Genomic DNA, 17,745 nt, shown 5'->3' with positions numbered 1-17,745 from the left:
TTAAAGTTACCTCTCTGCAGCTTTTATCGATAGATTTAGTACATGTCCGGTCTCATCTAACGTTCCATTTTTTTCCTGGAGAATGGTGAACATGACAGTATTAAGTGTCCGTAATAATAATACTTATTTAATATTGTTTGCTGAATTTTTTGCCTTAACTTTTCGTTGGAGCTTATGGAATGTGAGCTCTGTAATAGTTACCTGATAGTCGTAAATTGACTGAACATACATTTCACTGCCAAGACACAATACTCATGAATACCTTTACTTAGATATATTTTTCAAAGGTTACCTCAGTGCCAAATCGAACTGAGTCCATGTTGAGATAATCGACGAAGAGTTTTTCGATTTAGCACTAAATCGGTGATCAGACTTGTAAAATTATTCTTATTTGTAGGTGTAAAAAATTTGTAAAAACTTATTAAAAAATACAAATGAACAATGCTTTTTACTCGATCCTACTCACAAAATATTAATCGTTATAATATGGCGCATTGCTTTCCACTTTTGTTGATATGTTTTAAAATATTTTGAAACCTGGCTAACTGGCTGGTAAAATAAGGCATATCACCTATGTAATTATTGTTATTTTAACAGCTGCATAAAATTAAATCTACATTATTTATATAATTGTTAAAACTGTCTACAGTGCAATAAAAATAACTTAAATATAAAATTATACTTTATTATACTAAAATACTAGCTATAATTTTCTCCTCTGTCGTTCTCTTACTTCAGCTACGTGTAGATTTTCTTTTGGGATATTTTAAGTTTGATACTGAGTCGATCTACGACCTCTTATAAATATTTTTTTTCGAGTATCAAATATCATTAATTGATCATAAAAACTTCTATTATTTCTAAAATGTTGTCTTCAGCAAAACGAAAAATCCTCAGTTACTCGTTCTTCTGTGTGATCTCTTGCTCACTTATTCTTTTTACGGGATGGAAATATCTGTTAATAGGAAACTGCATCTCGTAGAAGACGTAGGAGGAGACCCAGCAGCCGAGCTGGTAGAGGCAGATGTGCCAGAAGCTCATTGCTTTAAATAGCTCGTACAGCCATGTCCCAGATAGGAGGTAGATTAAGTAGATCCTGAAATAAGGGATACTACAATAAGTTAACGAGCCTTGAAATACAAAAATACGTGTGGTACTCGAGGACTGCCGCGGTAATGCAAGTTGATAAAAATCTATACTAATATTATAAATGCGAAAGTATCTCTGTCTGTCTGTCTGTCTATCTGTCTGTTTAGCTTTCACGCCAAAATTACCAAACCGATTGTAATGAAATTTTGTATACAGATAGTCTAAAGCCTGAGAAAGGACATAGGCTACTTTTTTACTGGTAGAAAGGGTTGTAAGGGGGTGAAAATGCGTAAATTTGTTCAAATTAAGTTAGTTCCAAAAATTAATATCAGATGGCACCGTGCGTCTCCTACATCGCACTGACGCTTACTCAATCGTCTTTCTATAAGAGGTGGTCAACTTTCTAAAAAAAAAAATCAAATCCCAAATGTAAGGTGGTGGATCATCTTACATTTGGGATTTGATTTTTTTCGATTGTTATTTCTTTTTTACGTTATTAAATAACTCAGTACTTTATCTATAAACCTTAGATCAATGATAAATAGTTTATGGTTGTATAATTGGGGGGCTAAATATGCTTTAAAATTTGGCATAAAATATAAAGTTTATCTAAAAAAAATAAAAATAAAAACACTGCACAGCTGCTTTGATTTATTGGGTACCAGGGTTTTTTATGAAAGCTTTTGACACCAATTTTGTTGACATCACGCGCTATAAACTGAAGTCCACGCAGACGAAGTCGCGGGCAACAGCTAGTGCAATTATAATTCGCATACGTATATAACACCGTGCCGAAGTCTGCCAACGCCGCACGCGATAAAATCTCTATCTGTTAGCCCGTTCTTCTGTTCATCAATCTGGCACAGATATCATCTGCTTAAGCTACGTTAACAACTCGCACTCGGTTTTTAGGGGTCCGTACCCAAAGAGTGAAAACGGAGAACGAACCCTATTACTGAGCCTTCGATATCTGTCCATCTGTCCGTCTGTCCGTCTGTCCGTCTGTTCTGCGACTTCTTCGTTCTGTTCTGCTTTCTGTTGCCGCTATAACAACAAATACTAAACACGCAATAAAATTAATATTTGAGGGGGGCTCCCACACAACAAACGTGATTTTTTTAGCTTTTTTCGCTCGTAATCAATGATAACAGCTAAGCACTTGAAATTTTCACAAAATTTTTAATTATATATTTTGTACTTTAATAATTTATAAGATAATAATTAAGTGAATATTTAAGGGGGGCTCCCATACAAGAAACAGAATTTTTGTCTACTTTCGCTCTATACCGGTACGGAACCCTTCGTGCGCGAGTCCAACTCGCACTTGGCCGATTTTATTTATTATTAGTCACTAACTACATATTAAAATCTTGAGAGGTGTCAAGGGACACCCGAATGGAACGAAGTTATTTCTTATGTTCAAAAAATCTGTATAATACATATACTTACTCAAAAAACATTTAAAAAACGCCATCTATTGATGCCCAGGAATACTAACACTTTTTCGTTCTAGCACCCTTTCGCAACGAGCGATTAGGAACTCCGTTCCAATAATTATTATTGAGTACTTTACATATAATTATACTCCACTCGGGCTAACTTGTCGCTAGCGGTCATTGACTCCCTGTCAAAAACTTGTCATTTTCCATATAAAACCACGATAAACAATATCTGACACTTCATTGTCAATCGCTATTTATATGGAAAATGACAAGTTTTAGCCCGAGTGGAGTATATTTGTTTCATACTTGAAGGTATCGTCTATTACATGAATAAAAAAGATACGTAATACTCACACGACAGCATACCCTATCGCGAAGAAGAAACACAGGAATATCTCCAAGCTCCTGTTCGCCGGCTGTCTTCGGTCCTGGAGGAGTGTCTCCGCAACCAGCACGAGGCTGATGTTGGTGTGGACGCAGAAGCTCAGCCACCAGGGGATCACCTCCTCGTAGAACTTGGGGAAGATGAGTTCCCGGTCGATGCAGTACACGCCCCAGAATATACCCGTCACGAACTGAAATATTATATTTATTAATTATTTTGGAGCTATGATAATTTAAATAATTTCTTATTTTGTAAATACTATTTCTCTTCTGTCTTTTATTTTGTAAACACTATTAACTATACGTTTACCCCCGCGGCTGCAAGCTATTGTGCTCTGTCGTCCACATAATATTGATCAGAAATAATCAATTAAATAGCCAATGAGTTATCAAAATATTTATAATTTTAATTGGGCTAACATTAAGAGCCCATATGACCCTAACTTGACTACATACTTTAACCTAGATCTCAAAATCTGTAAGGTCTAGAAAACTGATTTTTTGACACATGTAACTTCAGTTCATAAAGATTAAATGCTCAAGACGAAAACACGATTACTCAAAAAATGCTCGATAGTTTCTTTTTTACAAAAAACCTTGTTTTAGACACATTTTTGCATGGATCTTCGAAGTTTGCTGTCTTTTCTTTAATTTTTTTTTAATATCTAAAAAGGTATTGATAAAACCTAAATTTGCTCAAAACACTTTTTTCATAATCATTACAGTTCGTCTTTTATTCAAGTAAAACTAACTCGGCGATGATTTCGCGCCGTCCTTTTTCACCTGGCATATGAAAGACGGGCGTGAGTGTGAAGAGAGAAGGACGATGTTTGATTTTTAGAGTCAGGTGAGCTCTTAATTAATGTTATCTGTAAAGCAACAATGTAAGAAAATATATTCTTACGTTATTAAAAATATAAGTTTTTACGTGTTAGTCTTAGTTATCTCGTATGGCCTGTATTCACTTTGATTAGTGCATTATTTAGACAGATATATTGTCATAATATTATACTCACTAAAGTAAACGGCACTACCAAACCGCCATACAGGACATCTCTCCAGTATCGAATCTTTTCTCCCGACCTGCTGAGGTGCTTATCCTGCCACTCCATAATATCGTTCGTTAACGATAGGTTAATAAAAATCCCTTGAAACATCTGAAAAATTAAAATTGAGAAATTTACATTCATTTATCGGGCAATAAAATAGTTAAAGTTTTAACAAAGTTTTTCGTTTTATTAATATCTATAAATAAATCTTCAATTTATTGATCCTATTTTAGTTTTCATACGAACATAATATTTAACAGGATCATTGTTTTGTTGGGTAAAATCATGGAGTGATTGCGTACTAGACACCCTTATCAAGTGATTCCGTGCCCTTTGCCCTGCAGCTGCGTCCCCTCGCGCGACGCTGCGCACGCGCCGACCACCACTATCAGCTCGTGATTTCATCCCGCTGTGGTTTGATGACCTTTTTTTGGGGAGTACTCTTATTGCTTGATATGAAATGTCACAATTTTGTTTCGAACCGATGTTTCCAAAAAATTAAATTGAGGGTAGATTGAAAAACTGCCGATATGCGTAAATTTAATTTGAATTTCAATAATATATTTTCTTTTGTTTACTTGTTCATTACAAATGTTGTATAAAAAAATACTAGACGGCTTACTTGTAACCAAATACTGCTTAAAAGAAACGAATTCTGTGGACAATGTACTTAAGACAAATCTATATATATAAAAATGGATTTTCAATTGTGTTAGTAACGCTAAAACTCGAAAACGGCTGAACCGATTGGGCTAATTTTCGTCTTAAAATATTCGTAGAAGTCCAGGGAAGGTTTTAAATTGACACGAAGTTCACCGGGACAGCTAGTTAATACAATAAAAGAGTACAATGAAGTAGGTATGAACTAAAAGAAAATAAAGACTTACCATATTCCAACCAGTCAGGAAGGCCACTTTGTATGTATACATGTTCCGAAACACCGGGTTCTCGTGGTTCTCGATGGGGATCTGCACCGTGTACACCAGAACCCAGCCATGGTGCAGCAGGAACAGCGCGTGCAGCAGGGTCCGCCAGCATAGGTTCCTGTTGCTGTGTATCGAGAACCGCACCCTGTTGATGAGCTTGCTGCAGCCAGCGTCACTCATCTCCATCGCGTCATCAAGTGATCGAACCAAACGATCCGGTTTATTTTTCTGATGGAGATAAACAAAACACTGCTTATCTGTGCTGTGTTGCCAGCTTCAAATTTTAACTATCCCGATATTGTTATTATCGGACTCCAAATAAGCGTTCAGGAATACGAAAATGAGTTGTAGACAAAATTATCATCTTAATTGTAGACAGCGGGGCTAAAATGGTCACATTTAGCAATTCCTCTCAATCAATTCAGCAAATGAATTGTCAAAACTGTCAAACTGACAAAAGTCAGATCAGTACAAAAATACAGAAATGAATTGCAAGCAGAGTTGCATTTTGCGATTTTAGACAAATAAATCATATTATGATTCATATCATGATTCTTCAAAGCGACCATTTTAGCCCCGCAGAACTCATTGTCCCCGAATATAATTTGGATAACTCAGCCATTTAACGTCATGGAATGATTTAAATTATAATGAACGTAACTTTAATAGGCTTTTAACTATAAAACTGTTTAAAAATAAAATTATAATAATATGATTAATCATATTATAATTTTATTTTTGAACTTAAAATGTGTATCTACAGTACTTTGTACTGTAGATCACTGACCTCTATAATACACTGGACAGGCTATACCGTACAACTGACCTCTATAATACACTGGACAGGCTATGCCGTACAACTGACCTCTATAATACACTGGACAGGCTATGCCGTACAACTGACCTCTATAATACACTGGACAGGCTATGCCGTACAAAATGACAGCTAATTTTTGTGCCGATTTGAAGCGCCGCGGTGAGCGTACTGTGAACTAATTGCATAGAAAAAAAAACACCATTTGCAAAATAGTAGTTCCAAGTACACTCACTACTGCTTTTACATAGCAATCAGCGCCAATATTATGGCGACTTTCAAATAGGAACATTTTATTGATAGCGATCGCCTGTTCAGTGTATTATAGAGGTCAGTGACAGTAGATACACATTTTTAAAGAGTTTGCCATCAGTCATACCGTCTTATTTGTGATCGAGTTACATTATTAGTCGTCTGAGGCCCAGACGATGTTAATTGTTATCAGCTGAGGGTAGGGTTATCTTACTACATCCGTGACTGTGGTGATAGGAACTATTGTGCTATTATGGTCTCATTTTACTCGACCAGGATAGATTGGACCCTTTGATCGATCGATATGAACATTACTAATGTAAAAGCCTGTCTGTGATGTCTGTCTGTTACCTCATCAGACTTACTACGCGGAACCAATCGAGATGAAATTTGGTTTGGAGATGCTTCGAGTCCTGGGGGTAGTTTTGGACGTGGAAAATGAACATAGGTAGTCGGATTTCTGTAGGAACAAACGTCACGAGCAATACCGAGATATTATCTTAATATATAAAATTCTCGGGTCACAATGTTAGTCACCGTACACCTCCGAAACGGCTTTACTGATTTTTACCAAATTTTATGTGCATATTTAGTAGGTCTGAGAATCGGCTACTGGCTACTTTTATCATTGATAGTGCATAGTGTCAATTAGACTATTGAGTGCGTTAGACGTGTACTGCTTATTGCAATTTCTGCGTTTATCGTAACTTGCTATCGTTCGACCGGCGAGCGCGTGCCGCTGCGCGCCGGTCCTAATCGGGTGATAGATACTAGTGTATGATGAGTGAACAAGAGTCGATGATGTTGGAAGACGAGATTGAGTTGGAGGGTGGAATTGTGGAGCAGGAAGAATTTACTGGTGAAGATTTAACACAAAATTTTGATGAGAACTTACACAATATTAATACAGAATTGGTAGAGGAAAATGATGATGCAGACTGGACATTAGTAGGAAGAGAGAAACGACGGAAGGTGGAAAAAATAGATATATGTGTTTCGAGTACAGAACAATTACCGAAACAATTCGCGTTGGCCAAGTTACTTCATTGTGAAAATATATTGGGAATTAATCGTGTCAAATATATAAATCCCTTTAAAGTTGTAATAACTTTTGATGATATTTCGAGGGCTGAAAAATTATTATCGTGTAAAAACTTTATAAACAAAGGATGGCTTATGCAGAAAACATGGGAAGTCAATTCATCGTTCGGCATTATTAAAAATATTGAGATGGATTTGTCGGAAGAATCTAATTTCCGTAAAAATCCCACCCCGTCTAATTTAGTAATATTAAAATCATGTATTAAGGAATCGCAAAAATTAATACGAAAGGCATCATCTGAAAATTGGCACAAGTTTTGCGACTCTTTAAATGCTGCTTCTTCCTCGCGTGAAGTTTGGACAAAAATGAAATGGTTAAAAGGTAATAAGACGCAAAATTCCTACCTAGACAAAAATAAATGTGAGTTATTATTAAATAATTTGTGCCCTCCATTTGTTACCCCGATAAAACCTCACTTTCGTTTTTTTAATTCTAAATTAGAATCCCCAATAAATTTGCACGAATTAGTTAAATCAATAAAGAGTAGTGATACGGCCCCAGGCACTGACAATATTTCATTTTCCATGTGTAGTTAATAAGTTTCGCGAATATGTCCCAGTCCATGCTAGATTCGGGGTCCCCAGATAGGACTTCTGCCATTTCTAGTATCCTGTCTTCCAGCATTATTCTGGTACATTCCGCTATTACCACAATTGGATCCTCAGATTTTGTGATAAATTTGAGTGTTCCCGTGCGTTTTGTCTCATCCTCGTCCAGAACCACAAATCCGCAGTCGGCACTTAATGCCGCCATATACTGCCCTGTCATCGCCCCGGCAATTATTGTGGAGGTGACATTGTCGTATATGGCAGCTTTTGCATCCTCGAGTCTCACTTCTAACAGCTTTTGATTTTTCCGCTGATAGGCCTGCATGATCTTATTGCAGGTCAAGAGCTTTATGGTCTTGTTTGCTCTTATTATTGCCTGGAACTCGAGGAAGGCATTTATTATATGATCTTCGGGGTTCTGGGCCAGTCTGAGTTTTGGCGGGAGCACTTGCCCGAGATCGGCCCTATATCTTTTGTTTTTATTTGTCGGTGTTTGTGTAGATGGTTCCCTCAAAAAAGCCTCCATTGCTAAAGCCTGCCGATTTGTTTGTGACGAAGCCTTGATCCGAGAAAGGGTGTTTTTATCCTCGATCATTCTTTCACGATGAAGTACTTTTTTGATGGATCCCACAAACGGTTTTAATTTGGCCATTGAGTTTAGAGACTTCTTAATTTCATTTTTATCTCTCTCTTTCTCATCCTCTTTTTTGTCCTCCCGTGATGCTTGGAGTCGTTCACTTGCGGAGGATGAGTTCGCCTTATTGCTGGGTTGGGACGCTGCTGGCTGATCATCACGATTCCTTTTGAGGAAGCTTAGGTCATCCCCTCGGTTCTCGTAGACGATTATCTCATGATGTTCTGAGGCTTTTACTATTCCATAGTAATTTGCAGCCCTGCCTTTGTCCTGTCCCAGTGACATGGCGTCTACGCTGATTATGCGTGGGGTGGTACTGTGTCTTATCCCCATTGCTCCCAACTCCTTCAAAGACGAACATGCCCGTTCAAAGGCTGTTTGCGCGTCCCATTCGAATACTATTATCGTTTTGGTGTCTGATTTCAGTACTCTGCATGGTTGGCCAGCGAAGGTAGTTGTTGGGAGAGCTAAATATACAGATGGTTCAAAAGAACGAATTCATAATAATACGTACCGTATGGGAGCTACTATATATGACCCTCAATCTGATAAATCTTTTAAATGGTCAGTTACTGCTAACATGTCAATTATGTATATTGAACTTATTGCTATTTTTAAGGCGTTGTCTTACATTCAATTAATTAATTTTAATAAATTTGTTATTCTGTCGGACTCTAAAAGTGCCCTACAACACTTGGCTCGGTGTACCTCTTGTGTGAGAGGAACACCGATTGCCTACAGTATTCTAAGAATTTTATTTGAGTTGAAGGCTCGTTCTAAAGAGGTGTTTCTCCAATGGATCCCTTCACATACTGAGTTAGTAGGGAACGATATTGTCGACAGATTGGCAAAAGAAGCTTCTTGTGACCGATGTGAAACCTTTTTTTACTGATTTAATTCCCTTAATAAAAGAAAATTGTTTTAAGTTGTGGCGAGAACATTTTGATGTGAGATCAGTAGAAAAAGGTATCTGGTACAGGACGATGCAGGTCGAGCCATGGAGGATTCCATGGTTTGACAATTTCATTTCCAGTCGGAATACACTCGTCATAGCTTTTAGACTTCGTTCGACTTCGCAAACTTATTTAGTGGAATGTGACCATTCCACTAAATAAGTTTGCACATATGATGAGAAAAGCTCCTCTCTGTACGCAGTGTGATGTAGTTGAGGATGTAATTCATATTTTGTTGGAGTGTGACCGAAACGAGGACTTTCGCTTTGAGCTGATGAGTGTATTATCTGATTTGAAATGCACTGGTACCATTAATACGATCTTGTCTTACCCTATGTCGGAATTATCCATGGCTCTATACCGATTAGTTGAAGTTGGCATACGACGACGGGGATATTCTCAGTAATGTTGTTATAATATATTATATTTTACAATGTCGTTATTTATAGCTAAGCTTTTTTATGTAAGTAATCATTCTTTAAAGTGATATTTTTTGTTATATTTAGAGATTAGTCCAATGAAGCGACATCGTCATGTTTGACAAAGCTTCTAAATAAAAAAAATCATTGATAGTGCATTTGATGAATAAATAATAGTTAATTATTACAACTTGAGACTGACGGCGACCATATTACCTCCTCACACTAAAACCGCGGAACCAATCGAGATGAAATTTGGTTCAGGGCGGGACTGGGATTGCTACCAGCGAGAGATGAGGAAGCCAAACTTCACTCATTTCTAAATGAAATATAACTAAGGAAGGTTTAAGTGGCTAAGGTGTCCCTTGGCCACTTAAATCTTCCTAAGTCTTGGGAAAAATATTAAAAACATTAAAACAATTACTCCTCGATAATACGGTTTATTGATATATTATTTAATTACAATAGATAAGGTTGTAATTACAATACATTGGGAGCCAATGGCGGGATCGCACGCAATGACATCGATGCACCTCTGACCGCTGCATCGGCGATATCGAATCACGGGGGGTTTACACTTTTCAATGTAAGAGCGATTTCGCACTACAACCGATCTGAATCCGATTCGAACCCCTCAGAATACGGTCTGTAAGAGCCGTAGAAGAGCTTAAGGCCGAAGCACATAACCGAAACACATAAATTGCGGCACCACAACGCCAAATTTGGCGAAATTATTTAGTTTTTTAATATGAGTTTTGAATGATTTTGACGCCGATTTTGGCGTTGTTTTTGCCCTCAGTCACTAAATCCGGTTTCTAGTTTCGAAAATCTCTGTATCATCGGTGAATCTCGGATTTGGATCTAATTCAGCGGTACGAAAGCGTTCTTAGGCCCATCACTCTGTACTAAACGCACATCTTATATTCTGTACATATACATAACATCTCATGTTTAATTGCGAATTTTTGTCACCAAAGAAGTTAAAATAATTTTGACATCGAATATGTTATATTGTGCGCTACTATAGGGACGGTATTTCGGCGCCGTACTAATAGCAGCTAACTTCTTCATGGCGATTGGCAAGTGGTTACAAAAGCTTTCAGCGCTCTAAATTCTTATAATGTCCTTTTAATTCCTATAAGTTTAAGATAAAAATGAAATGATCAGTTTCGTGAGGATGAGCACAGCGAAGGCCAAATTAGTTTGGCCTTAGATGTGATGATCCTCACGTGAGTGATCATATCGGACCTCATTAGATGATCATCCCATAACTCGATATCGATATGTTTTTATCTTATATTATATTATACTTAATATTACATTTAATTAATTATAAATATTGTCAACGTATAAAATTAGAATATTCTTAATGTACATTCGCTTAAAATAACGTTGGTTTCCTGTGTATATTAATTAACTCATAATGCATTAAGTTTATAAACGGTAGAAAAAACTGACTTATTCATTTCTTTATTGATTAAATTATAATATTTTGTCTATATTTGCATATAATTATTCAGTAAGACAATAATATCACAGAAACAAAAACCTTTATCGTATTTTTCTTGTATAATGGATAATTAATTGGTTACACTTTGGCATAACTACATATTATTACATTTATATCGACATAAGTATGGATATGTTTTATGATTCATCTAGATTCTAGCGGCTACAATCTAGTATGTCCTGTAGTCTGTTTTTGTTTATTATTCTTCAGCTGTGTTAGACACCGTGGTTCCTGGTTCCCTGTATATTTTCCACAGTCCGTTCTGCTACTTTAACTTGAAGATATATCCTTAACGTGTCGTTAATTATCAACACGTTTGCAGCAGATTTGAAAGACATAGTAACGGATTTTTTTCAAACTATCACTTTTCTTCCGTAACGGCGGCCCTAAGCCTGATGTAAAATATTTCCAAGCGGCCTGCACCTACTTAAAATTACTATCACTTTTATTTATTTCGCTATCTGTATCACAGTCTGGTTCCCTCGAAGCCTGGCTTTATGCTGCGGAACTTCAGGCTCCAGGTTCCGTCGCCATCTTTGGCCTTGTCCTCCTCGGACATGACCTTGTTGATCTCCTGCTGGCTGAGAGTCTTCTCCTCGCAGGGGGTGCCGGGGGTGCCGTGGATGAGGCGGTTGAGGGGGAACTGAAGGCGGTAGACCAGGTAGGAGGAGAGCCAGATGTAGAGCTGGTAGAGGCAGACCTGCCACCACGTCATCACGCCGAACACCGCGTACAGCCACAAATTCGTCGAGAAGAATATCGTGTAGAACCTAAAATAGAAAGACGATAATGTTAACTTATGTAGTCATATTACTAATCCTAAGTTTTTTGGTGTAAGGAGCCCGTCAGCAGGGCAGACGGGTTTGAAGTTATTTTTTTAACGGGCAAGAGGCCCACACATTCCCACCACTACAAATCCTGTGTCGCCAGGATCAACAGTGGTAACCAACCACGACAACCCTTTGATATGATCTCAGGGATGCCCGAGGGACAAGCTAAATCTGTCTTGGGACAACGAAATTAATCAGAAGAAATTTAGGAGGAGTAGGAGATATCCAATTAAGGGTTTGAAGTTAGTGATTAATAAATTATTGTCTCCCTCGTTATCCGCGTGTTTACATAGACATGATTCGATAAAAATATAATAGCAATAACGCAAACTGGCACGAGTTTAAAGCGATAAGACAAAATAATAGATAGTTGATTAAATATGTTATGTTTAGTAAGCCTAAAGAAAAAATCAAATTTTTACGCCCCTTAATATTTCGATATGGTTTCGATGCAATCTTAATATAATCAAACTGCACCACGTAAAATATAATTTTAAACTAACGTCAAATGAAAAAAAAAGACAATTATGTATTTATAGGTCTGAGCTAGATACGAGGATTTGGGACTTTATCAAAGAGACATTGAGAAGGTATAAAATTATAACAGCGACCGACGCACACACCGCACATACCGGCAACGCACCTGCACCACTTCTAATGTTGCGAGTGTCCATGGGCGACGGTAGTTGCTTTCCATCAGGTGACTAGTTTGCTCGTTTACCCCCTAATTTAATATTAAAAAAAACTTGAGAAGTGTCAAGGGACCTGGGAAAAACCTGTAAGTATACATAATATTATACACTCAAAAAAAATATTTAAAAAAGCCATCTAGCCCAGGAACTAACAACGCGTCGCTGTTTATTCTCAAAAAACGCCATCTAGTTGACACACAGGAATACTATCAACGCCCTCTGCCCCTACCATGTAGGTAGTAATAAAAAAGTGTCGTTACTACTTTTTCAGTCTAGCCCAAGGCGCATCGCGCGATTAGGAAGAACATTCCAAAAAATACACTCACACAACAGCGTACGCCACCGCGATGACCCAATACAGCAGCTCCTCGATGAGCCTGCAGGTGGGGTAGGGGCGGGGCTGGAGGAGCGTCTCCACGAGGATCATGACGCCGGTGTTGGTGTGCACGCAGTGGTTGAACCACCAGGGCACCACCTCGTCGAATACCTTCGGGAATACCAGTTCCCGGTCTATCGCGTACACCGTCCAGAACATGTGCGTCACGAACTGAAACGAAAAAAAGTTATATTGAGCTATAGCGTAGATTTTAAAGCGGGTTGGGCTATGAACGCGGCAAATCGATTAAAAACCAAGAGAGACCAGAACTACTTGTACTATTATCTATTCTGTGGAGAGACACGTATCTTCAGTCGGCACATGGCATGTTCGGACGATCAGCCACACTCAGAGATATTTAATGATTACTTAATAACTTTATTATGATGAAGAATTTAGAAAATACTAGCTGTCCCGGCGAACGTTGTTTTGCCATATAAAGTATTTCGCCCATGTTATTTTATTGAAGTAACTAAATAAGTATGGCACCATGGCAACGTCAGTCTCGAGTTGTAATAATTTACTATTATTTATTCAACAAATGCACTTATCAATATAAAAAGTAGCCAGTAGGCGATTCTCAGACCTACTGAATATGCGTATAAAATTTGGTAAAAATCAGCAAACCCGTTTCGGAGGAGTACGGTAAGTGGTAACTAACATAGTGACACGAGAATTTTATATATAAGATACTAGCTGTTGCCCACGACTTCGTCCGCGTGGACTTCAGTTTATAGCGCGCGATGTCAACAAAATTGCTGTCTAAATTTAAATGTAAGATGATTCCACATTCTAAAGAAAGAGTTTTGAGCAAGCGTCAGCGCGATGTAGGAGACGCACGGCGCCATCTATTATGAATTTTTGGAACTAAATTAATTTGAATAAATTTACGCATTTACACCCCGTTACAACCCCTTTTTCCAGTAAAAAAGTAGCCTATGTCCTTTCTCAGGCTTTAGACTATATGTATACAAAATTTCATTACAATCGGTTCGATAGTTTTGGCGTGAAAGCGAGACGACAGACAGACAGACAGAGATACTTTCGCATTTATAATATTAGTATAGATTATGTATATTTTTATGAAAAACTTTTTTACAATTTTGTAAAGTAATCATTAAAGTTAAAATATATTATTCTGTCCACTTACCATGGTGAAGGGGACGACCATGCCGCAGAAGATGATGTCCCTCCAGTAGCGGACGCGCTGGGCGAGCCGCCCGCCGCTGTGCTCCAGCCACTCCAGCATGTCGTACAGCACTGACAGAGACAGGAACATTATTTGGAACGACTGTAACAAGAGATTTGATTTTATGTAATCTGTTTCGCTCAAAGGTGTTGCCGTAATTTCGTGCGGAAATTCGTTTCTTTCCGAAATTCAACAGAATTCTGGCAGAAATACACGTTTTCGCATTTACAATATTAGTATAGACTATACAATAGGAGCCATGTCACTAATAAATGAGCTAAGAAATAACGAACACGTTGTCACAGTATTATTTTAAGAATGTAACTTGTATCTTAAAACAAAAATTGCAAATGACTTGAAAAAATATAATAATGGGATCAACTTAACTTAATCGATAAGTTGAGATAACCATGCCAAGGTGCTGTAAAATTTCGCACATATTGATAATTATTTAAGTTATTGGACACATTTTATTACTATGTTAAAAAAGCTTATAACTAAAATGACAAGTATTTTATTATTGCTATAAGTTACAGTACAGTCTTCCTCATGATATTTTCTCATTGAAACAATGCAAGTTTGATAATAACAATAATAATTAATTTGTTCATAAAAACCTCATTCATTATACTTTGTATCTTTCATTCCATCACAACTTACGAGACGATAATTACAACCTTACGTTTCTCGAGTTTCCTTGTCTATAAGAACTTGCAACTTCTAAGTTATACCACAGAATATATTATAATTTATAACAAGTACCTTACAGAGAAAAAATCATGAGCGGAATGCGAACATCCTTTATTATCGGATTGTGCTAAGGCCTAAGCCCAGCCGATACGATACATTAAGTTATTATAACTAATATTAACCGAGCATAATCCTACCAAATAACATAAAGCTGGTGACATTCCAAAATATGCCGCAAGCGACGAGACCGACAAAAATTTAAAATAAAATACCACTTTAAGACGTCATAGGCTGTAGGTTTCATTTTCAGCCGACATTGGCGACCCATGCCGTCGCTGCTTTGTAAGTATTGGTTGGTACTACTAATATTATAATATATTCTGTGGTATTAGCGGAGAAAAATGATAAGGCTATGAAGTGGCGTCTTGTATGAATTTTTGTCGGTCGTTTGGAATGTTGCCTTAAGAGGATACACCAGGGGCTAGAGAAATGAAAAAAAGTACGTGTAATATCTATAGCTGTCTCCCTTACCTCAAGCCTATACCGCAGAACGCGATAGAGACAACTGCAGAAAATAAACGATTCGTTGTCCCCTGATTCCTTCTCCAAAGCTTAACCGATTTAAGTACTTTTTAACCCCCGACAAAAAAGAGAGGTGTTAAAATTTTGACGTGTCTGTCTGTGTGTCTTTTTGTCTGTGTGTGTATCTGTCCGTGGCATCGTAGCATCCAAACGGGTGGACCGATTTTTTTGTTTGAAAGCTGACATGATCGAGAGTGTTCTTAGCTATATTTCATCATCATCAGCCTGCTCTGTGCTGGACAATCATTGTTTATCTGGTTCATGAAAGGCCGTTAGAAACTTGTAGTCGTTTGATGGGTTTTATATTTCATTCTAGTTCGTGACATTTGTGAATATACGATAGACGTATACACATAATATTGGAAAGTTGACCTGGTGCTGCAGCATCACTTGGTAATCAATAGAATATCCAACTCCTCGCCAACTTAGAGCAGAGGTTTCGTGTTTGGGCTCATTTTAATTGCGACAACCAGTAAGAAGTAGATAAGCAGTAAATATTTACATGCTGCTGCTGCAGCATCACCTGGATTCTATAGGAACCGAGCTTCGTATGAACCCAAAGTGGAGGTTTCATGTTTGGGCTCATATTAACGGCCTCATCGAAAAGGACATTGATGGATGGTAATTACGTTGATAGGAATTATTCTACACTATAACCAACGCAAGTTTAAAAAGTATGTAATAAACTTAAATTAAGAAATTAAAAAAAAAAACCGGCCAAGTGCGAGTCGGACTCGCGCACCGAGGGTTCCGTACAAACCTGCAAGGTTTACAAAGTTCGTTCATTACGACAATCGAGTCATAACTATGGTATTTTTATTGCAAAATGAAATTTATAACAAAATTTAAGGTTTTCGGAATTTTTCCTTTATGTGTGCTATAAAACGTTGCTTCATGCCAAATTTCAAGATTCTAGGTCGACTGGAAGTACCCTTTAGGTTTTGATTCCCTTGCGAGTACTTGCGAGTTTCAAAATATGCAGCTTAAATTGCTGTTTCTTTTGATTGCGTTGACATAGAAGTTTGATTTTGTTACAGCTTAAAGGTATTATAGACCTGAGTATTTGGTATGAATTTCAATTTAATACCTTTACGCGTTTATGAGGAAATGGGTAGTAAGTTTAAAATTATTTAAAAAAAATATATTATGTGATGTAACTAAAAATTTATGGTTTTCGTAATTTTTCCTTTATCTATGCTATAAGACGTTGCTTCGTACCAAATTTCAAGATTCTGAGTTCACGGGAAGCACCCTGTAGGTTTTGATTCCCTTGCAAGTGTCGAAAATTTGCGGCATAAACGGCTGTATCTTTTGATTGCGTTGGCTTAGAAGTTTGATTTTTTTACAGCTTCAAGGGACAGTAGACCTGAGTAATTGATATAAATTTCAGCTTCATACCTCTACGCGTTCCTGAGAAAAAGGGTCTTGACAGACGGACAGACGGACAACAAAGTGATCCTATAAGGGTTCCGTTTTTTCCTTTTGAGGTACGGAACCCTAAAAAACCCCGCCAAACAACTTTAAAAAGTAATGAAATAATATTTACTGTTCAAATATGAGTTCAAATAATTTCTAACTTGTGTAAAGTAATATTTTAATCCATAATTGTTGTCAAGGTGTGTCGGGGGACCGCTAATGTCTATGTTTGATTTCACATAACAATTAACAAGTTTGGATCAATTCACAGCGAACTGAATCGTGATAATCATCGACTTGGCGGTTGTAGGGTGTAGTGTACTTGGCGGTCCCCCGACACACCTTGACAACAATTATGGACTAAAATATTACTTTACACAAGTTAGGAATTATTTGAACTTAAAGGCAGTAAATATTATTTCATTACTTTTTAAAGTTGTTTGGCGGGTTTTTTTTTAATTTCTTAATTTAATTTTATTTAATAACTAGCTGACCCAGCAAACGTTGTTTTCCCATATAAACCGGGGATGAACAATGATTATATTACTAAAATGGCTATAAAAAATAGGGGTTGGTGACAAAAAAGTAAAAATTTAGGGTTGTATGTATTTTTGTATGTTGTATCTTAAAAAAATAGAAATTAAAAATTTTGTCAAAAAAATAAAAAATAAATGTAGGGGTGGACTACCCCTAACATTTAGGGGGATGAAAAATAGATGTTGGCCGATTCTCATAGATACCGGATAAGCACAAAAAATTTCATCAAAATCGGTCAAGCCGTTTCGGAGGAATATGGCAACGAAAACTGTGACACGAGAATTTTATATATTAGATAATTTAAACTACAT

The 17,745-nt window shown here is 37.2% G+C and overlaps 2 protein-coding genes across 4 annotated transcripts in view; both read right to left on the bottom strand.

Moving 5' to 3' along the window:
* Positions 1 to 669: 669 nt before the first annotated feature.
* Positions 670 to 5,145, bottom strand: LOC121737939 (androgen-dependent TFPI-regulating protein-like). Its single transcript, XM_042129678.1, has 4 exons — positions 4,852 to 5,145; positions 3,932 to 4,072; positions 2,886 to 3,106; positions 670 to 1,096 (listed from the first exon to the last, which is right to left on the bottom strand). The coding sequence occupies exons 1-4, from the start codon at positions 5,074 to 5,076 to the stop codon at positions 898 to 900; spliced, it is 786 nt and encodes a 261-aa protein (XP_041985612.1). The 5' UTR covers positions 5,077 to 5,145; the 3' UTR covers positions 670 to 897.
* A 4,891-nt stretch (positions 5,146 to 10,036) lies between these two features.
* LOC121739753 (androgen-dependent TFPI-regulating protein-like) overlaps positions 10,037 to 17,745 on the bottom strand; it is a 29,160-nt gene continuing 21,451 nt past the window's right edge. For 2 of the 3 annotated variants that reach the window (XM_042132304.1, XM_042132306.1), the window contains exons 2-4: positions 14,171 to 14,311; positions 12,971 to 13,191; positions 10,037 to 11,892 (exon numbers count right to left, since the gene is read on the bottom strand). In XM_042132304.1, coding sequence (XP_041988238.1) covers positions 11,589 to 11,892; positions 12,971 to 13,191; positions 14,171 to 14,311 — 666 coding nt within the window. In that variant the 3' untranslated portion in view covers positions 10,037 to 11,588. The remainder of the gene's footprint in view (positions 11,893 to 12,970; positions 13,192 to 14,170; positions 14,312 to 17,745) is intronic. The other variant, XM_042132305.1, reaches the window with a different exon arrangement.

The sequence above is a fragment of the Aricia agestis genome, chromosome 2 (assembly GCF_905147365.1).
Source record: "Aricia agestis chromosome 2, ilAriAges1.1, whole genome shotgun sequence".
Lineage (NCBI taxonomy): Eukaryota > Metazoa > Arthropoda > Insecta > Lepidoptera > Lycaenidae > Aricia > Aricia agestis.
Note: the sequence above shows the minus strand (reverse complement) of the source record. Positions and strands in the feature narration are given on the sequence as shown.

Bases quoted from the DNA above. Each gene is read 5' to 3' on its own strand.
- LOC121737939 (XM_042129678.1), bottom strand. From the start codon at position 5,076: ATGGAGATGAGTGACGCTGGCTGCAGCAAGCTCATCAACAGGGTGCGG. The intron at 4,073-4,851 runs GTAAGTCTTTAT...TTAATTTTTCAG, and splicing joins TCCTGACTGGTTGGAATATG to ATGTTTCAAGGGATTTTTAT. The intron at 1,097-2,885 runs GTGAGTATTACG...CCCTTATTTCAG, and splicing joins GCGATAGGGTATGCTGTCGT to GATCTACTTAATCTACCTCC.